This window comes from Podarcis filfolensis, assembly GCF_964270895.1.
Source record: "Podarcis filfolensis genome assembly, chromosome: 2".
In the NCBI taxonomy this organism is placed as follows: Eukaryota; Metazoa; Chordata; class Lepidosauria; order Squamata; family Lacertidae; genus Podarcis; species Podarcis filfolensis.
The window spans coordinates 80,616,757-80,635,412 of NC_139605.1; the positions used below are offsets into that span (position 1 = coordinate 80,616,757).

Consider the following 18,656-nt stretch of genomic DNA (forward strand, 5'->3'; position numbering starts at 1 on the left):
AAACATGAATCTCAGTCATATTTGTTTTGTATAATGGGGTTGCTTAATTTGGAAATAGAAGTTACTTAGCCTGATGGATCCACAGAAATGCTCCAAAGCTTAGATACCTACCTTAAGCAAATCCGGTCTGTTTTTAATTTCAGCAAGGCTGCTCCATGATAGACTCCCCAGGGAATAATCAAGCTTACAAATGAAATGGTCAGGCACGCAACTGTTACAAACTTTTTTTTTTTATTAACATTTCTGAATTCCTTTTTTTATTTTTAATCTTTACAGTAGTTAATGTGCAATTTCTTGATACTCTCAGGTCACAGGGATGAGGGAGTCACAAAATTTTTCTTGGCACTTATAACACAGAACAAATACTGGCATTATCCAGGGGCAAAGAGGTGGGCTTTAAGGTGAAAAGCAGGGGGTGCTGAGGGAGCTGGGGTGGGGCGGGCGGGGGAAAGGGGGAGGATGCTTTTGTTATTTCATTTTAAAGGATCTGTTTTCCTCTCTGAGAGGGTTTTACAAGGGGCAAGGGAGGGAGAGGGGCTGATATTGGAGTAGCTGCTTGCATCAACCCAAAGCGCCTGGAAGGGGGAAGAGAGAAAAGTCCATGCTGCATCTGCACAGAGGTTACATAATCAGGCTTTGTTAGTGCTTTTCAGTGTACATTTTTTTGTCCTTTTTTATAAAATTGTTTGCTCTAGTTTAGAAAAAAAAGAAGAAGAACCCAACAAAAGCAAAAAATAAAAGATGGACCAAAAAGTGGATACAACAAAAGACAGAAGAAGGCCTCATTCCCTTCGCCCCATCGTGGGATTATTCCCATTTCCAACAGAAAGCCTGCCCAAGATACAAATAGACCATGGGGGGCGGGGAGAATTATTCAGCTGGCTAGAAGGAACCTCAGAGAAAGATTATAACATTTTGAGTCCAAGTGATCCTCTGAGACCCTCTAATATAGGTAATTCTTAAGTTTCCTCTGCTGCAGGACATTTATGCTGGATCTCCCCATTCTGTTACATCTCCAGATAATATCCATGAGGCTAGACAGTGCCGTTTCAATTGCCTCAGAGTGGGTCTCCCCAGGATTCTACATACCCAGAATTCCAAAAAGCACAGCCCCAATAGGTCATAACATATGTCCAGACATTCCTCTTCCAGTGTCCTTTTGTTTTTGAAATTTAGATCTGGCAGTCCTACCAACACAGCTCACAACACAGAGAAACAGGATAGGATTCTTCAAGGTTAGTAGCTACTTTGGGCCAACTCTCCTAAATATGCCAAGCCTCCTGGTGAGAAAATGTACAACTCTTATCTTTTTGGCCTAGGGGATGCCCTAAGCCTGATTTTTTAAAAACAACAACAACAACCCTTTTGCATGCAGACAAATGCTGCAAGAAGTTAGTCTGTTTCATGTTCCAGTGTAAATAAAATTGCTCACCTAAGTTCAGCCAAATGAGATTCAGGATAAAGGTAAAAAAAGGTAAAGGACCCCTGAACGGTTAAGTCGAGTCAAAGGTGACTATGGGGTGTGGCGCTCATCTCGCTTTTCAGGCCAAGGGAGCTGGTGTTTATCCACAGACAGCTTTCCAGGTCATGTGGCCAGCATGACTAAACCGCTTCTGGCACAATGGAACACTGACGGAAACCAGAGCGCATGGAAACACCTTTTACCTTCCCGCTCCAGCGGTACCTATTTCTCTACTTGCACTGGTGTGCTTTCGAACTGCTAGGTTGGCAGAAGCTGGGACAGAGCAACGGGAGCTCACCCCATCACCTAGATCTGAACCGCTGATCTTCTGATCAGCAAGCCCAAGAGGCTCAGTGGTCAAATACAGAGTCAGACCATTAGTCCATCAAGCTAAATTTTGTCTGTGCTGTCATCCCCAGCCCTACCTGAAAATGCCAAAGATTGAACTTGCATGCAAATCACTTGTTCTACCTCTGACCTATGACTCTTCCCCCAAGCGTCCTTGTAATTTCCATGCACACTTCTGTCCATATCTAAACAGCTTTATGTTAGGAAGAAGGATCAAGAAGGTACTCAGATCAGTTACATAATAACTTACTGGTTTGATTGAACACTTACTTTCTACAGATGTTTCCAAACTCCAATAGTAGGTTAAAAAGTGTTCTTTCCAAAGCTCTGGAATCAAACCTTGTGGCTGATATACAAAAGGTAAAACTCAAACTTTGCTGACTGACCGCTTGCATTTGCAACACCCGGATCATATAAAATGACCAACCACCTGCATCTGTCTTGCAAAAAAAGCATGAGAGAGGGGAGGGAATTTAGGCAGAATAAAAGAGCTGTAGAAATGAGCAAGAATGTGAAGTTTCTTTGTCTGTCCCATCTCAGTTTGATTGCAATGCCATTTGGTTACTTGCAACAAGACATGGTAATCATTTCAAGATGATGGATGCAAAACTGGGAATAGCATCGGGATAAGGAAAAAGCAAATATAGTCGTACCTTGGATCTCGAATGCCATGTGACTTGAATGTTTTGGCTCCCAAACGCCACAAACCCAGAAGTGAGTGTTTGCAACTGGTTTGCAAACAATCTTTGGAAGCCAAACATCCGACGGGGCTTCCGATTGGCTGCAGGAAGCTCCTGCAGCCAATCAGAAGCCGTGCCTTGGTTGTTGAACGTTTTTGGAAGTCAAATGGACTTCTGGAACAGATTCTGTTCAACAACCAAGGCACGACTGTATGAAAACTTAGAAAAGCTAATGGAAAGCAGTCAAAGCAAGCAAACAAGCTTCCATTCTCATGGTGCAGCAGCAAAGCATGTCTTCCACTCTATATACATGCAGCAGGTGATGGTATGTTCAGTCTTGGCTTAGGTTTGGCCTTCTCATACACATGGTAAAGAAAGTGCATTTGGCCTAGTCATAAATATCAGTTTTAGCTGTGTACCCTAAAATGTAAGCCATGAAATGCATTCTAGCTGGAAGGTTAAAAAAACAATTTTTGGTGAGTTACTAGTCTGGGAGGCGGCATTAACAAGAAGCATAATTTATGACTGACCAGTCATTCCAGAGATGAGAGTTTGAAACAACATTTTATGTTGCTTCAAACAATGGCTTGTTCTTTAACAGGGTTCAAAGTGAGATTTGGGGGCTTGTCCTGCTTTGATATGATCTAGTTTCTACCATCCACCCAGAAGTCTTTTTCTTCTTCAGGGGAAAAAAAAAATCAAGCTTAATTTACTGGATCAGGTAACGATGTAGCCCCACCACAGTGTTTTTTTTAAAGAGTGCTTCTTCCAATGATGGTCTTACGTGAAGGTCATGGAGAAAAGTAGGCACACAAGGACTAGTACGTGAAGAGGAACATATGAAAGCATTCTAGCCTCTCACCACATTTACTTATAATTTCAGAGTAATTTCCAAACCAAATATAAGCCACCCAACCTTCACTTCTCCAACTTGATTCTTTAGAGAGAGAGTGAGTTCCATTACAAATTCCAGTTCCGCCATCACTGGGAGAGAGGAGAGGGAAATCTATCTGAACTTGTACAATTTAGAACTTAAAGGTCAAATGGGAGAGGTTTGGTGGGGTGGGGGAGAAAGTAAGAGAAGAGAGTATGATGCACATCAGTCAGCCAGTGTAATGATGTGTGTATATATTATATATATGAGTAACAGAGTCAATGACCAGGCATTTGGAGGAGAGGGACTTGGGCCATATGCAACTGGAGTTGAGTGCAACTGGTAACTTCATAACCCCATAACAAATGGTGGCCTCAAGTGCATTAAATTATTCACCCAGCCATTCAGCAACACTTAGAGGAACATGCAGGTGTGCATCCAGGGGCAATGTATATGTATAGTTGCTTACACATGTGGTTCTTTTTTCTGGATTAGGTTGACAGATGTCTTGCAACCAAGCTGATATCTTATTTTGTTCCATGTTCATATTCAGCATGACTTAGAACAAGGCCAGTCCTCAAGGGAAATCTCATTAAATTTCCCTTCTAGAACTATCTGAGAAATCAGATTAAGAAAATGAGAATGAGATTGCCACTTTTTGTGTAGTGAATATCTATGCTTTTAAATGTTACTTTTCCATCAACTTCTTCAGGGAAAAGTACAAGGGTAAAATGAGTGAGCTTAAGTACACACATGACCATATAATGCAGTAGAAAAATAGGGCATGCTGGGTGATAAAATAACCCTTTCCTGTTTAAAAGCAGCTAGTGGGGAAGGAGAAGAAATGGCCTGAAAGAAAGCGAGAACTTAGTGTTATGTCAGAATTGTGTCAATGCCAACATTTATGCTTTCAGATCTTGGCAAAATGTGATCCATTCCTCCAAGTGTAGTGCAAATGCTGACACAGTCACCAGCTAGCGTGTGGCTACATCACTAAATAAACCCAGTTTACCATGGGTTTCCACCAACGGAGGCACTGGAATGGCAATCCTGGGGAAGATTGAAAAAGAATATTCTCAGCAAATTCATAAAAATACAATTCCCATGATTTCCCTGGAGAAGTCATGTCATTTAAAGCAGTATAAACCTGACCTAGGTTTGAAATGTAGATCTGCCTACGGTAAGTTTAGATTATTGCCAGCCCTTTTTATTTAAAAACAAACAAACAAACAACCATTTCACAGCGAGTGAAATACAACTGTGCTCGGCCAACACGGAGCAAATGGTGAATGCTACGCATCCAGCCTCCTAGACTTGAGCTCAGTCTCCTGCCGCCGAAGGCAAAATGAGTGCTCATTTAAACAGTACTTCCTTTTAACATATTCACATGTCTGTCTTTGTCTCCCTCCAGTGGAAGGAAAGGAAAATGTCCTGCTTTTAGTATCAAATAACTCATTAAAGAAACAACAGCTAAGACTGCCAACTGTGCAGACAAAAGAAAGCCAAAAATATGCCCTGAAGTAGAAGCCAAGTCCTTTCTACGATGAAGCAACGTTGTAGGACATACAAAATGGATGCATGCCATCTTAGTATTTCAAAAGCCATACTCTATTGTACATAACTTTTCAGTCATGCAGCTGGTTGGTGGCCATTTTGTCAAGTTACCTAAGGAGAGTTCTGACCAAGATATCAAAACCCAAAATGTATCCTTGCAGTGCAACCCTGTGCATGTCTACTCAGAAGTATATCCCACTCAGTTCAACGGCACTCACTTCCCAGTTACGTATGCTTAGGATTGCATCCTTAGTGTTGCAAATGTTTTCTCCTGGGCGCAGAAATACAAGTAAAATTAGTGAAGAAGCAAGCATAGATTTGTACTAGTAGGTGAAGCAGCCACTACAAGGTACGTTCCTCCTGCGCCACAAAATTAAATGTACCAGGGTGTTCTCTGAGCTTGCCTATGACAAGTGAAAATATACCCCAGCCCACTTGTCAACATGGAGTAACTGCCAATGCTTAATTAGGAGCACTCAGAGCAAAGTGCGCTCTATAGGCTAGGCTGCTTTTGAGCCCTTTTCGTAACAACAACATGTTCAATTTTTGTTACTGATCTCCACATCAGACCTGGTGGAATCTGAGTGTTGCAACTCTGACTGTAACATATCCAGTACAGAGTTGGTACTACCCACTAGAACTTTTATTAAAAATTATAAGAGAGTTATTTCACAAGAGGTAACTGGGCCTGCTTAGTCTCGCTTCCTCTTCACAAAGAAACAGTGGCCTGAGCCCAGGCGACCACTGCTAGCCCTCCCTTAAGAGAAACGGGACTTTCCCCGGACCAGGCCTGCGTCAACTGACAGATGAGTAGACATGTGATAGCCAGCCCAGCTTGAAATAATAAGCCAGTTAGTCTCCAAGATGTAACAGCATTTGCCATCTTTTTGCTACTAGGGACAACTACTGCTCTGGAGTTTATTCTCTTGGAAATTCATGGGCAGGAGTTTCCACACTCTTTAAAAAGCTGTAATTCCTTAAAAAAAAAAAAAAAAGATTGCCACCCATTGCCTCATTTCACAGTTTGATTTGCTCAAAGGAAGGCCAACCGTTTCCTGAGAGAATTGCAGACTTTGTTTTCTAGTAAGAATAACCAGGAGAGAGATTCTCGCAATGTAATTCAAAGTCGTTATCTTAGACCATACAGATAGAAATGCAGAAAGAGGGAGAGGAGCTTTGCTGCAATCAGGGTAGAACCTAAATGTGCTTTCTTCCCATCTAAATGTAGTTTCCATCTCAAAATATCCCTATGAACCCGAGGATGGGAGTTCTTCATTATGCACCAGGGGTGCAAACTTGAATAAAATGGGGGGGCAGGTAAACCCTGCCCTGCATAATCGATGACATGACTTAGTGTACACACACTATTTGGATTACAATGCCTATCAACTTGTGGGGGGGTGGCTACATCAAATATTTTATGGGGGGAGCGAAGGGACCTTGGCCCCTAGGAGTTGGCTCCTCTGCTATGCACCAAATATGACTCGGAAGCATCACTAACGGAGCAGGGGAAGGAAAGAGGCAAAATTTCACACTGTGATTCATTACCTGGTGCTGGGAGGCGAGCTAAGGTCAAAGGCAGCCTTGCATACTGGGTAGCTTCTGGCACTTCTAGGAAAAAAGAACGTGATGCTTTCTCCCTTGGCTTTCCTCTTCCTTCAAAACCTGATTCCCAAACCTTGTGACATTTGAGCCAATTTAGCTGAAGTGGCAGAAAAGGTTGGCATTTCAATCAGCAGTGCTGCTATTTGTTCCACAGACTGGCTGAAAAGTGAATAGTTTGCACATTGCACCCCACGTTTAAGCTAAACACCTCAGAGAGAACACTAGACTTAGGAAACATTGGAGGTATCAGAGCTACATTAGACCTGAATGTATAATTTGGGTTTTTTGCGGGGGTGGGTGGGTTTGGGTGCGGGGGTGAGAACCTTCCTTGTTCCCTTCATGACTCTGTGCCACTCAAAATATGGAAGGGCTGCACTGCCAAACAGATTTGCCGTATACGTTCTCAGTTCAGTAGGCTAGGCTGGTCAAAACCTCCAAGACAGATAACGGATGGGGAAGGTACATAAGGTCTAGAAGACAGAAAAAGTAGGGAGAGGTATGTGTGAGAGGGAGGGAGGGAAGGGGAGAAAGAGAGAGAGAGAGAAAAGAGTAAGGAAAAGGGAGTGTACTGAGAATGGCAGGGGTGGAATTGCCATGCTGTGCAAGACCTGAACATACCTAGGCAAGAGTGGAGGGAAGCCAAGATGAATAAGGATACCATGACCACAGCACTGGGGTCCAGTCCCTTCCCTGTTCTTATTTATCATGGCACTAGGATTTTCCCACTCTCTGGTATGAACCTGAGGAAAAGGCTTGACGATGATCAGTCTAAGTTAGAGAGAGCCCTGTCTGGAGAGAACCCGATCTGATGAAGAAAGAGGCAGCACTCTGGGATAAGACCTCCCTGGATCATGGCCTCCATTTGCAAATGGATTTGGTATTAAAAAAAAATAATCTACTAAAATATATATCTAAGAACAATTAATAGCACAACAAGGACAGAGGGAAGGGACGGGGGAGAAAATGCCAGCCAGAACTGCCAATGCAGCAGCAAGACCTCCCCTCTGAGCTCGTACTACCTGTGGCGCCTGAGGAAGCAAGGCCCATGTTTAATAATATATATATATATATATGTATATATATATTTTTAAAGGAGAAGGCACAATGCTCTTTCTCCTCTGCCGAAACAAAAACAAAAACCAACAACGGGCGGGGGAGGGGGGGAAAGAAATGAAATAAAGGTGGAAAAACGATTCTACAAAAATCAAATTAGGAAATAAAAACCATCGACTGGGGGCGGGGGAAAGAGATGGGCATGTTTTTACTGGAGGCCCTCAGTGGAGGTGCCTGCGTCACCGTCATGGCTGCCCGTCTCGAAGCTGTGCTCCACCCCCATGATGTCTGGCTCCATCTTGCCAGTGTCATTGATGAAGGTGGTGTAAGTGTCGCCCTCGGCCATCAGTAGTTTCAGTTTGGGGATCCAGCTCTTGCGGACAACACGCCGCGCGTTCGTGCACATATCAGCAGCAATTGCATTCATCTCGCTCTCCTTGAAGTTGGGGGCAAAGTTCTGGCAATAAACTGAGGAAGAGAAGAAGGGTGTGAGCCCGGATCAGGGTCGCTACAGCGGCAACTGGGAATCAATATCCTCACAGCTCTTTGCCTCTTGGGAACCCGAACACCAACGCCTGCCCAAGCCAGCAAAGACCCCTGAGATGCTGGTGGAAGCCTGCGATGACTCACAGCACAGTAAATCTTAAAACTACAGCCTTGAGTGAGACAAAGGACCCGCTTCCAGCTCTGTATTTGCTTCCGCTGCTGGAATCATTACGGATCTGGGTGCTCCAATAGGGTGGAATAGGATATTCTGCCTATTGACCATATGACACACAGCTAAAATTTCCCACCTCATGCCCTTCAAGAAAGCAGTAATAATATACTCCTAAGCTCCCTCCCCACCGCAGAAGGATCTATTAAGGCAGACACTCACACTTCACAGCATGCAGCACCCGGCTGTCGAGGGGTTTCCGGCTAGGGTCGTTGGTGGAGGAGCGGATTCCAGTGCCACAACTGTTGGCAAGGGTGTTCCTGGCAAGCAGTGAGGAAGAGAAAGCATTTAAATCCTTTACCAGCAGCATCTTATTGTTCACCCACCCACCTTTAACTGTCCACTCCTAGCCGTTCCAGCTCCTGCCTCGCCTCTTGCTCTGGCAGGACTCCTCAAGCCCAGAAGTCCTGCCTCTAAAGCAGAAATAAATGGTGTGGCAAAAAAAGGGAGACGGAAACGGAGCAAAACAGAGCCTTTCCCCCTTTCCTACACACTGGGAGGCTCACTCACCGGTCAAAGAAAGATGCTAGTAGTCGTCTGAGAAGCACTTTGTGTCGTGTCCCAGCACTGACATGACAGTTCATCAGCTGTGCCCGGGTGATGTACACGTTGGTACCTAGGCAGGGAAAAGAGACAAGGCCTGTTGTGAAAACAACAAGCTTTCAACTTGGGTGCAGACCCATAAGCCACCTAATCACTTGTGTGCAATACCAGATGCTTTCTGGAAGCAACAAGAAACAATTATAATGGGATCCATCCAGCCATTCTCAGCTTCCAACTCCGTGTAGAACAGCCTTTCTCAACCTGTGGGTCCCCAGATGTTGTTGAACTACAACTCCCATTACCCCTAGCTAGCAAGGCCAGAGCTCAGGGATGATGGGAGTTGTAATCCAACAACATCTGGGTACCCACAGGTTGAGAACCGCTGGTGTAGAACTATGGCAAGCACAAAGTTGGCTAACAGTCATTAACTCCTGGGTGAGTTTGGTTCCATCGTGTAAACACAGCTGCACAAGTGGCTTTTGAGAGAATACAACATCAGCAGGCTTCCAAAAGGAATCAGGTTGGCGACTGTGAGAACAGGATGCTGGACTGGATGGGCCATTGGCCTGATCCAGGCAGGGCCAATTCTAATGCTCTTGCCGACTTTATACGGACATTTTGGGGACGTGCTTGTGGCTAGTAACTTTGGTGAATTGGGGATGTTGGGAAGACAGATTCAAACCAATACCTGAGAAAGAGGAAGTTCACTTCTGTGTGAAAGGAAAGTTTGACTTGCTGGTCTCACTGAGGAGAGTGAGCAACTCACTCCCCTCAGTGCAGACAGAGCAAGTATATTGGCACGTGCAAAGGAAAGGCCAACAGCAGGAACCAAATCCCCCAAGATAGCTCTGAGCGGGATATAGCATGTGCTGGATATGACTTACTTAGCTTGGGTACCAACACAGTTTCTCTCCTTCCTATCCCAGTGCTGGGCACCAGCCTGTAAGAGATGCAGCAGTGCGGGGCAGTGGAAAGCCAAAAGCTGGATTAGCTCATAAACAAGATTTACAAACTGATTTCCTGTTTTTCTGGCTTTCTTTCCAATAGTCTTTACATCAAGAGTTTGAAGTCTTTCCCGCTAATTCGAAACAGTGCTCACGGAGTATGCTTTGTCTAAAGCAATGGGGCATGGCAAGGTCCCCGCCAGCTCCTTTTAACTGATCAGAGAATGCCATGGAACAAAGGTACAAGGGGCTGGAAGCTGGGATGCCCTGGTAGGATCATCTCAAGTCCTAATCAGACTCTGAGGCCATGCGCATGCATAGGGCCCAGTCAATTTCTATGTAACATACACATGCATTACTTCAGGGTGCTATTCAGGCAGCCCCACCCTCTTGACTACTGCTTGCAACCTGCAACCACAAGAGCTGTGGTACCTGATTTACTAGTTGTTGTTTGAGAGAGGAAGCCCCCCCTGAAGGATCTTCTAGTATTTTGTAGGCTAACAATCAGGATCACCTTGCTCTTGGGGGTGGGAGAAACTGCCACTTCATTCTGCCAACAAGGCCCTAATCCACCAGAGTGGGATTAATTTTAGAAAGCAAGCCAGACTTTTCCTCCTGACTGCAACTGGCTTGAAACCTACATTCTCACTCTCCGCCCCCCCCACTTGACTCCAACAGGTTGAGGCACCTATCTTACCTGTCACGAGTTCCAGCTTCTCAGCTGGGTCCCCCTCATCGTACAACTTGGGGTGGCACCGGTTCCCAATCTGGTTGATGAGCTCAGCGGGCAGCGAAGCCAAATCCTGCCGCACCCGTATCCGGTTGCGAGACTCGGAAGCCACCTGGTCTGGCAGCGCTTCCACTTTCTCTGCTGGGCGAAAAGGAGAAGGGAGGCGAGGAGGGAAAACACGAAGAAAATGTGTGAAAAGCAAGCAAGGAATGAAGCTTAAAGCTGTGGAATCTCAACAAGTATATACCTGTGTGACATCCCACCACAAACATATATTCTGGAAGAAAATTCTTTTCCTCCTCTCACAAGAACAGAAAGCTGTTTGGAAGCTTATGTGCTTTTATCTTTTCAATAAAAGTGAAAGTGGGGAGAGCTCATTGCTGTTGTTGCCACAGGGATCTCCAGTTAGTGAAAAGGGTTAGATCCACACTATTCAATGGGATGCAGGGAGATGAAATGCTGACAGGTGGCAAAAGATCCATAATCCATAAGGCCTGGTTGATTTTATGTTTCTTTTTGCACTGCTCATCTCAAGCAGGAACCTGTCAGGAGCATAGTACATCATATTTATAGGACACTTTCCCGAAGTGCTTTCTAAAAATTCACAGCCATCTTTACAACAACCCCCCTTAGGCAGAATTGTTATAGCCTTATTAAATACTGTGAAGGAGGTCGGTGAGGCTGACAAGAGCAGCTTTCTTAAGGCTACATAGAAGGCTTATGTCTGAACTACAATGATACTACAGCTTACGCTGCATTTTTACTAATGCTCCTCCTATTATTATTTGATTATATACCGTTTCTCAAAATGGTGTACAAACAACATAAATGATTTTAAACTAGCAAACACAACAAACACGCAAATGGAGTAGATCAAAAGTAATGAGTCACCTATCAAATGAAGATTAGAACAGTCCTAAATTGCCTCTGAAAGGATGGCAGGGGGGCAGGCTAAAGGCACAGCCAACGGGAAGGCATTCTAGAATACTAGAACTCAAACAGAGATTTCTTGTGGATGCTGAACATATAAGATGTAAACGTCAGCAGGGCCTCCTCAGTAGATGGGTCGTATGTTCCCTGTGATCAGGACTGTGGCTGTTTAAGGCAATAAATTAGCAGCTAGTGACTGCTGGGATAGCTCAGTCGGTAGAGCACGAGACTCTTAATCTCAGGATCATGGGTTTGAGCCTCACATTGGGCAAAAGATTCCTGCATTGCAGGGGGTTGGACTAGATGAACCTTGTGGTTCCTTCCAACTCTACGATTCTGTGATTCTATGAAATTCTTAGTATGTTATACAAATATTATACAAGAAGGCCAGCTGAGCAGCAGCAACAGCAGCATTCTGCCAAAACTTCTGAACAGTCTTCAAGAGTTGACCCATGTAGAATGCATTACAGTAGTCTAGCCCAGGAGTCACTAAGGCATATATGATAGTTCTAGGTCTATGAAGCTTAACCATAAGAGGATTAAAAATGATAATGGGAGGATAAGACTGTAAATGGCTACTAGTCATAATGGCTATGTGTTTAATATGAGAGACAGTATGCTGTGGACCATGAGCGGGACAGTGCTACTGCCCTCTTGCTGTACTTGTAGACTTCACCTAGGCATCTGGTTGGTTTGTGTGAGCACTGACTAGATGGGCTTTGGTCTCATCCATCAGAGCTCTTAAGTTCTTATTAAGTTCCTTGCTACATCTGCTCTTTTCAGTGCACATTTTTTGCTGACTAAATCTCAAGAGCCTTGAGTATTTGGCCATGGGAAACTGGACTGGAAAGAGAGACTCAGAAGGCACAAAGACAGCCTTATCCCACACGGACATACAAGGCCATAGTGATGGCTGGAACCAAGGTAAAAGTCACCCATGGAATTAACCCCTAGAAAACCCAGGCCACCTTTGCTTGCTCCCTCTTTAGAGTCCAGTTTCAAAGCCCTGGCCACTCTCCTCCCTGCAAGCCACAGCTCCAAGTCCTGATTCTCAGGCTGTGAGAAATGGAGAATTAAATGACTCTTTAATACAGATACTCTGCCCCAGGGGCAGCTTTCAATATCTCAGGGAGTGCTTCACACAGTAGAGGCAGCTACATGCCATCTAAAATACTTAGCAATTTTCCACTACTACTTAACATATGGAAAGCAGCAACTTTTTAACACCACAAGAACACCCATGGAAACAAGATGGGGTGTCAAGGCCAACTGCAGCCCCTTCCGCCGTGTATTGTGTGAAGGGGTGGGTGACAGTGCCCCCATCTCACATTTCACCAGGCAGAAGTGGACACATGATGAATACCATGTACATACTTCTGCTGTGAAACGTGAAGAGGCCCAGACTGAGCCAATCCAACTCCACAGATTCCCCTGGAGAGTGAAAATTCATTTGAGTGGGATGAGAGATGGGGGGCCTGCTCAGTGGCTGCACCCAGCTTATGGAATGCCTTGTCCTGTGAAGTGTGGTTGGCACTTAGAATCACAGATTTGTAGAGTTGAAAGGGACCCTACCAACCCCATACAATGCAGGAATATGCAGTTGCCCCATAAAAGTATCAAAACGGCAACCTTGGCATTATCAGCACCATGCTCTAACTAGCTGAGATATCAGACTACCGCTTCCCCATTGTTGAAGACTGCTTGAATTCAGCAGACTTCTATTGCATGGCTTTTATATGTCTTGGTTTCAACTGCTGGCCCAGTCTCTTCGGTCGATTTGTTTTATATTGCTGTTTTACTAGAACTGCAGATTTTAAGGTTTTGTGCACTGCCCTGAGTGGCGCTCTTGCACCAGAAGGGTGAGATCTAAATGTTTTAACACACAATTTAAAAACTCATTTCCTCAGCTTCCAATAACTTCCCCCATAATGCATCTCTGCAATGATTGTTTTTTAAACCCAAATCACAGGTGGGCAACTTGAACCAATTCCCTTCCTGCAGGGAAGAAGCTGAACTGGAATGTTGTCTGTCACCACTCTGCCCTCGCCACTCACCCGTCTGGCCTACATTCATCATGCTGTACATTGTGTACATGTTGCAGATCTGCCGGTACTGCTCGTCAGAGCCCTCCTCAGGAGCGTCCTCCTCCTCGTCTTCCTCATTGTGGTAGGAACTGGGGCTGTCGCTAGTGTAGGCACTGGAGGTACCAGGGCTTGTCTGGTCTGATGTGCTAGGGCCACTGACCACGCCTGCCCCTCCACTGCCTCCCGTTAGCGCCCCCTGCTGTTGAGACTGCTGTTGCTGCTGCTGCTGCTGCTGCTGCTGCGCCTGCCGGTTACCCCCGCTCAGCTCCTGCTGCGAGGAGATCTTGGCCATTTTGCGGCTGCCGTTACTGCCGCCTCCACCTCCGCCTCCGCCTCCCCCTTCCTTCTGGCTGCTTTCCCAGAGCCGCTTAACCACAAATGTGCACTGGACAGAGTCCGACTCCTGCTGCTCCGTCTTTACGCGAGAGACCAGGGGCAGGGGGGTGTTGCCGGAGGGCCAGGTGGAGGTCTGGGCCACGGGGCTCTGTGGCTCAGAGGAAGGTGCCTCTTCGGTGTGCAAGCCTTGGGAATCGCAGCTGGGCGAGCTGACCTTCAAGAAGAACTCAGTCCCCTTCTCCATGATCTCCTGGATCTGCAGGAACCCAGCCGTGTACATTAGCAGGAACTGGTCGCCTACGTTCATGCTGAGGCGGCCGGTGTAGCAGAAGCTGAGGATCTGCTGGAAGGACTGGGGCTGCACAGCAGCAGGAAGCTCCACCACCGTGCTCTTGCTGTTGTTGAAAAGGTCCCGGAAGTAGCAGCTGCTGGCCGCCAGCACAGCCCGGTGTGCCTTGAAAGCATGCCCCTTCACCACCACCGAGACATCACAGTACAGGCCCTGCAATCGCTGCTCGTTCAGGCACTCCAGGATGCTGTTACCAAAGTTGGGGATCTCCATCTGGAGAATCTGAGCCATCCTCTCCTTCTCTTCACTTGGGTAGGTGAGCTGCAAAGGGAAGAAGGAGCCAGAGAGGTTGTAGATGGGTCCAGCATGGAAAGGCACATATGAGAAAAGAGGGAACACCGGGAAAAGGGAAGAGAAGGTCATCCATTTCCTTTTACTCCCTGGTAGGTCCCCCTTCATACTGTCTGGTGAAGGAAGGGTTACCTTGAAAAGGTGACAGAGGAAAAAAAATACGCTGGCCACCCAATCGACTATTTTATGTGCTGTTTCTAGAAATGGCAACATCATTCCATTACAGATCTTTTCCAGCTTTCAGTAGTCAGAAGTATTGTGACACACCAAGCGCAAGACTGGCTTAGCAATTTTGGCTAAACTAAGAATGCTATGAAGCCAGGCATAGAGAGGACACATTCCCCATCAGGAGGGAAGTTAAAACAGCCCACATATAAAACACAGCGAGGCGTCAGTGGAACAAGAAGAGGGTTCGGAATTCTGCATAGTAGATGGGACACGGGGGGGAACAGGAAATACAATACAGTGGAAGCTCGATTTTCAAACATAATCTGTTCTGGAAGACCGTTTGACTTTCGAAATGTTCGAAATCCGAGGATCAATGGGCAGTCGGCAAAATCCATTGAAAAAATGGAAAAACCTGCAGCGGAAGCTGTTTGACCTCCAAGGCGTGTTTGAAAACGGAAGCAATTACTTCTGGGTTTTCGGCGTTCGGGTTCTGAATCGTTGAAAACCAAGGTTCCACTGTAGCTGCTTTGAAGTCTGTGTTTATGGAATAATTTCATTATGGTTGCATTGATTAAGCATTATTTGTACATTATTTGTGGGGGGAAAGGTAAAATATCCACCTGAGTGGGGAGTGATTTAATGGAGAGTTGGCTAAAGTCTTGAAGACAGGTAAGCTTACTTTCAATAGGAAAAGAACCCCTCCTTGCAGAAAACGTCTGGATACCCAAGCTTGTGACAGCCTCAGGCCAAAATGTGGATATAAACAGAGATACGTTATTGAATGTACAAGTTTCTTTCTTGGCCAGGTAATGTGAGCAGAGGAGGAAGTATGTCATTAAAGTCAGAGGTGCAAGCGCTTAGGACAGATGTCTCAGCCAACACTCTTCCCAACCCCATCCTTTTAAAACAAATGCTGCATTAAGTCCACTGACTGACTAGTCCATTAAAAGAAAATGTTATGTTTCCTTAAAACATGCATCCACCCTCTTGTTATAGCAGACATGTGATGCAACTTCCACAGGTATTGGCCCGTCAACATTTTGCCTTGGAAAAGGCAAAGGAATTCAGTAACTTGAAAAACAGAATTGCACACTCTGCAACAAAGGAAGCCTTTCAGCAGAAGCTACTAGCTAGGCTATTTTGTAAGGCTAAGCTTCAAATACAGTGGTACCTCAGGTTACATATGCTTCAGGTTACATACACTTCATGTTACAGACTCCGCTAACCCAGAAATTGTGCTTCAGGTTTAGAACTTTGCTTCAGGATGAGAACAGAAATTGTGCTCTGGCGGCGCAGTGGCAGCAGGAGGCCCCATTAGCTAAAGTGGTGCTTCAGGTTAAGAAAAGTTTCAGGTTAAGAACGGACCTCCGGAACGAATTAAGTACTTAACCCGAAGTATCACTGTAGTTTTTCTTCATATATTTTGAATCATGGATTAGTAGTGAATCATGGATTAGGAAGTCAGAATGCCATTTAAGTCCAGCCTCTTGTGGCAGGAGATTCTCCACATCTAACATGCATCTCAGATTAGCCTTGAACAGTAGCTTGGGGAACCTGCAGCCCACAAGTCTAATTGAGCCTTGCCAGGGGTCCTAATTTGGCCTTCAGGACAGATTTCCCCAGACTAAACCCACCTGCCCTGCACCTGATGTCATATATGATGTCAGATGTGCAGCCTGTAAAGATGCGACTGAAAAGGAACAACTGGGAGCCTTAAATTGTGCACCTGATTGTTACTTGGCAAGCGGGGCTTATATTAAGCACCTTTAAAATTCTCTCTAATACAGTATATCATAGAGGACAGTAAACCAGGAATAGAGGGCAAAGATGTGACCAATGAACAGCTCACAAATGTGATTATGGGCTATAACCCTAGTAGCTCACAAACAAAAAACTTGAAATAATAATCCTGGGATTAGAGGCTCAATGAGGGCAAAGCATCGGCGCTTGAGGGCTGAAATGTCTCTGTCCTCCAAGAATTTTTGATGAGAGCACTGCTGGTTTTGAAAGAACCTAAAGGTCATTTCGTTCTGTTTCCAGAATCAAACCATCCTCTAAATCCAAACTGACCACAGAGACCAGACAGACTAAATTATACGCCAGTTGCAACTGATCTGAAATTGCATTATTGCTGGTTTTCATTGTTTGCTTTTTTTGCACAGTACTGCTTTTACTGTATTCTTTTATTTCTGTAAGTTGCTGTCAACTGTATGAGGAAAGGCGGTGCATATCCAATTAACAAAGTGGGGCTTACATTCCAATATTGGCAAATCAAGATGGCTCCAGCAACTGTCACAAATGGACACATCTTTTAGTGTGGTTCTGTAGAATATCTACTACTCCATTCTTGGCCGGCCAGTATTCTTTTCACAACTGTGTGTTTGACTTACACAGGACTTTCCCCCTTCCAAAGTACTGTGCCATAAATAAACAACTGGCAAACTCAAAACCATAAAGAAGCACAAAATTAGGGATGCAAGTGATTGGGCACCTCCTTGTGCAAGAGAGAAACATGAACAGATGGTATGTGAAGAATACCCAGTGACATATATACTGTATGTCATTGGGCATATATTGTATATTATTATAGCCACACATGGATGTTGAATGTGCTAGAAGGAGTGATCAACACTGCTTCTACTTGTAGCAGCAACCTACTACCACAAGGGATCATTTGCATATAATAAACCTTTTACAGTCCTGTGGTTATTAGCAATCAGGAAAGACATAATGTGCAGAACGCCCTTATTGAATGATCCACCCCTTTTACACTAGCCTGAGGCTGAAAACACTCAGCAGTTAGCTGTCACAGGTATTATAGCATAACCATGTGAAACTTCAGAACTCGTTTCTCTGATGTTTATTTTCATATTATCAAGCACTGTCCAGATTATGGAAAAGTGACAAGGTTAAAACATAGCTCTTCATTAGCCAGGAAAGGTTTGTGTTTGTTTGTCTAAGCTGGTGAAACACTGCTTGTGTTGGAAGAGACATGCAGACACAAACTATAATGGGAAGTGGCAGCTTTTGCTATTCCGCTCCCCCCCCCCCCCCAGCCACATGGGGTAAACAAGCTGCAACCCAGCACTGCTGATCCACAAGCCCAGCGAGGCTTCTCTATTGTCAGCTCTAAGAAGGGACAGAACCCTGAGAGCGAGCGTATGGATCCGTCCCTCCCAGGGCACAGGGAGCTTTGAATCATGGGTATTGTCTGTTTAAGACAAACAGCATGTGTGCTGCAGATAAGAAACACTATGAATTTAAATGAAAGCTTTTGCTAAAAACAGACAAAACAGTCATGTGCTTTTTATTCCTTCACACTTGCCAACTGTGGGGGCAAGTTAATGCTGGGTGGAATGTTAAATACTAAAAATGAATGTACATTTTTACTGAGGAGAGAGGTGCCCTAGTTAGTTTTAAAATGTGTCTGTCACAATGCGCACTGAGGGAACATATTACTTTGTGAGGCTGCAGAGAGCGAGAGAGAGGGGGGGAAACGCAAGATGAGCTCTGGAGATACTGCACTGTGACTGCTGCTTTTTCAAATCCCCTTGCATGCTAAAGGCTGGGTGCAAAACAGTGCCTGAAATGGCACTTGGAGATGGGATGAGCAGCTCAGGAATCACATTTTATCTCCCATGCAGAGTCACACTGAGTGTCCCACATTACTAGCAGTTTGAAGAACTGCCTATTTTCGAAAAACTGAAAATTTTGCAGATCTGCGTGGCATGCAAATGAAAAATCCCTCGTATGAATTTTTTCGAGCTATTCTCCTCAAACACCTACAATTCCCACAGTAGTTTAATAATCAACCCCTCTTTCCCAGGGAACTCTGGAAATTGTAGCTCTTGAGGGGAATGGGGGTTTCCTAACAGCTCTAAGCATCCTTAACAAACTGCACTTCCCTGGATTTTTGGGGTGAGAGGGGGAGCCATAACTGTTTAAAGTGTTAAGACACTGCTTTAAATATATAGTGCAGACGGGGCTGAA

The 18,656-nt window shown here is 45.0% G+C and overlaps 1 protein-coding gene across 7 annotated transcripts in view; it reads right to left on the minus strand.

Annotated features, from left to right (window-relative positions):
- Positions 1–1,349: 1,349 nt before the first annotated feature.
- NACC1 (nucleus accumbens associated 1) overlaps positions 1,350–18,656 on the minus strand; it is a 31,568-nt gene continuing 14,261 nt past the window's right edge. For 3 of the 7 annotated variants that reach the window (XM_083599971.1, XM_083599972.1, XM_083599973.1), the window contains exons 2-6: positions 13,493–14,468; positions 10,476–10,649; positions 8,802–8,931; positions 8,454–8,551; positions 1,350–8,044 (exon numbers count right to left, since the gene is read on the minus strand). In XM_083599971.1, coding sequence (XP_083456097.1) covers positions 7,785–8,044; positions 8,454–8,551; positions 8,802–8,931; positions 10,476–10,649; positions 13,493–14,438 — 1,608 coding nt within the window. In that variant the 5' untranslated portion in view covers positions 14,439–14,468 and the 3' untranslated portion in view covers positions 1,350–7,784. The remainder of the gene's footprint in view (positions 8,045–8,453; positions 8,552–8,801; positions 8,932–10,475; positions 10,650–13,492; positions 14,469–18,656) is intronic. The other 4 variants (XM_083599975.1, XM_083599977.1, XM_083599974.1 and 1 more) reach the window with 3 other exon arrangements.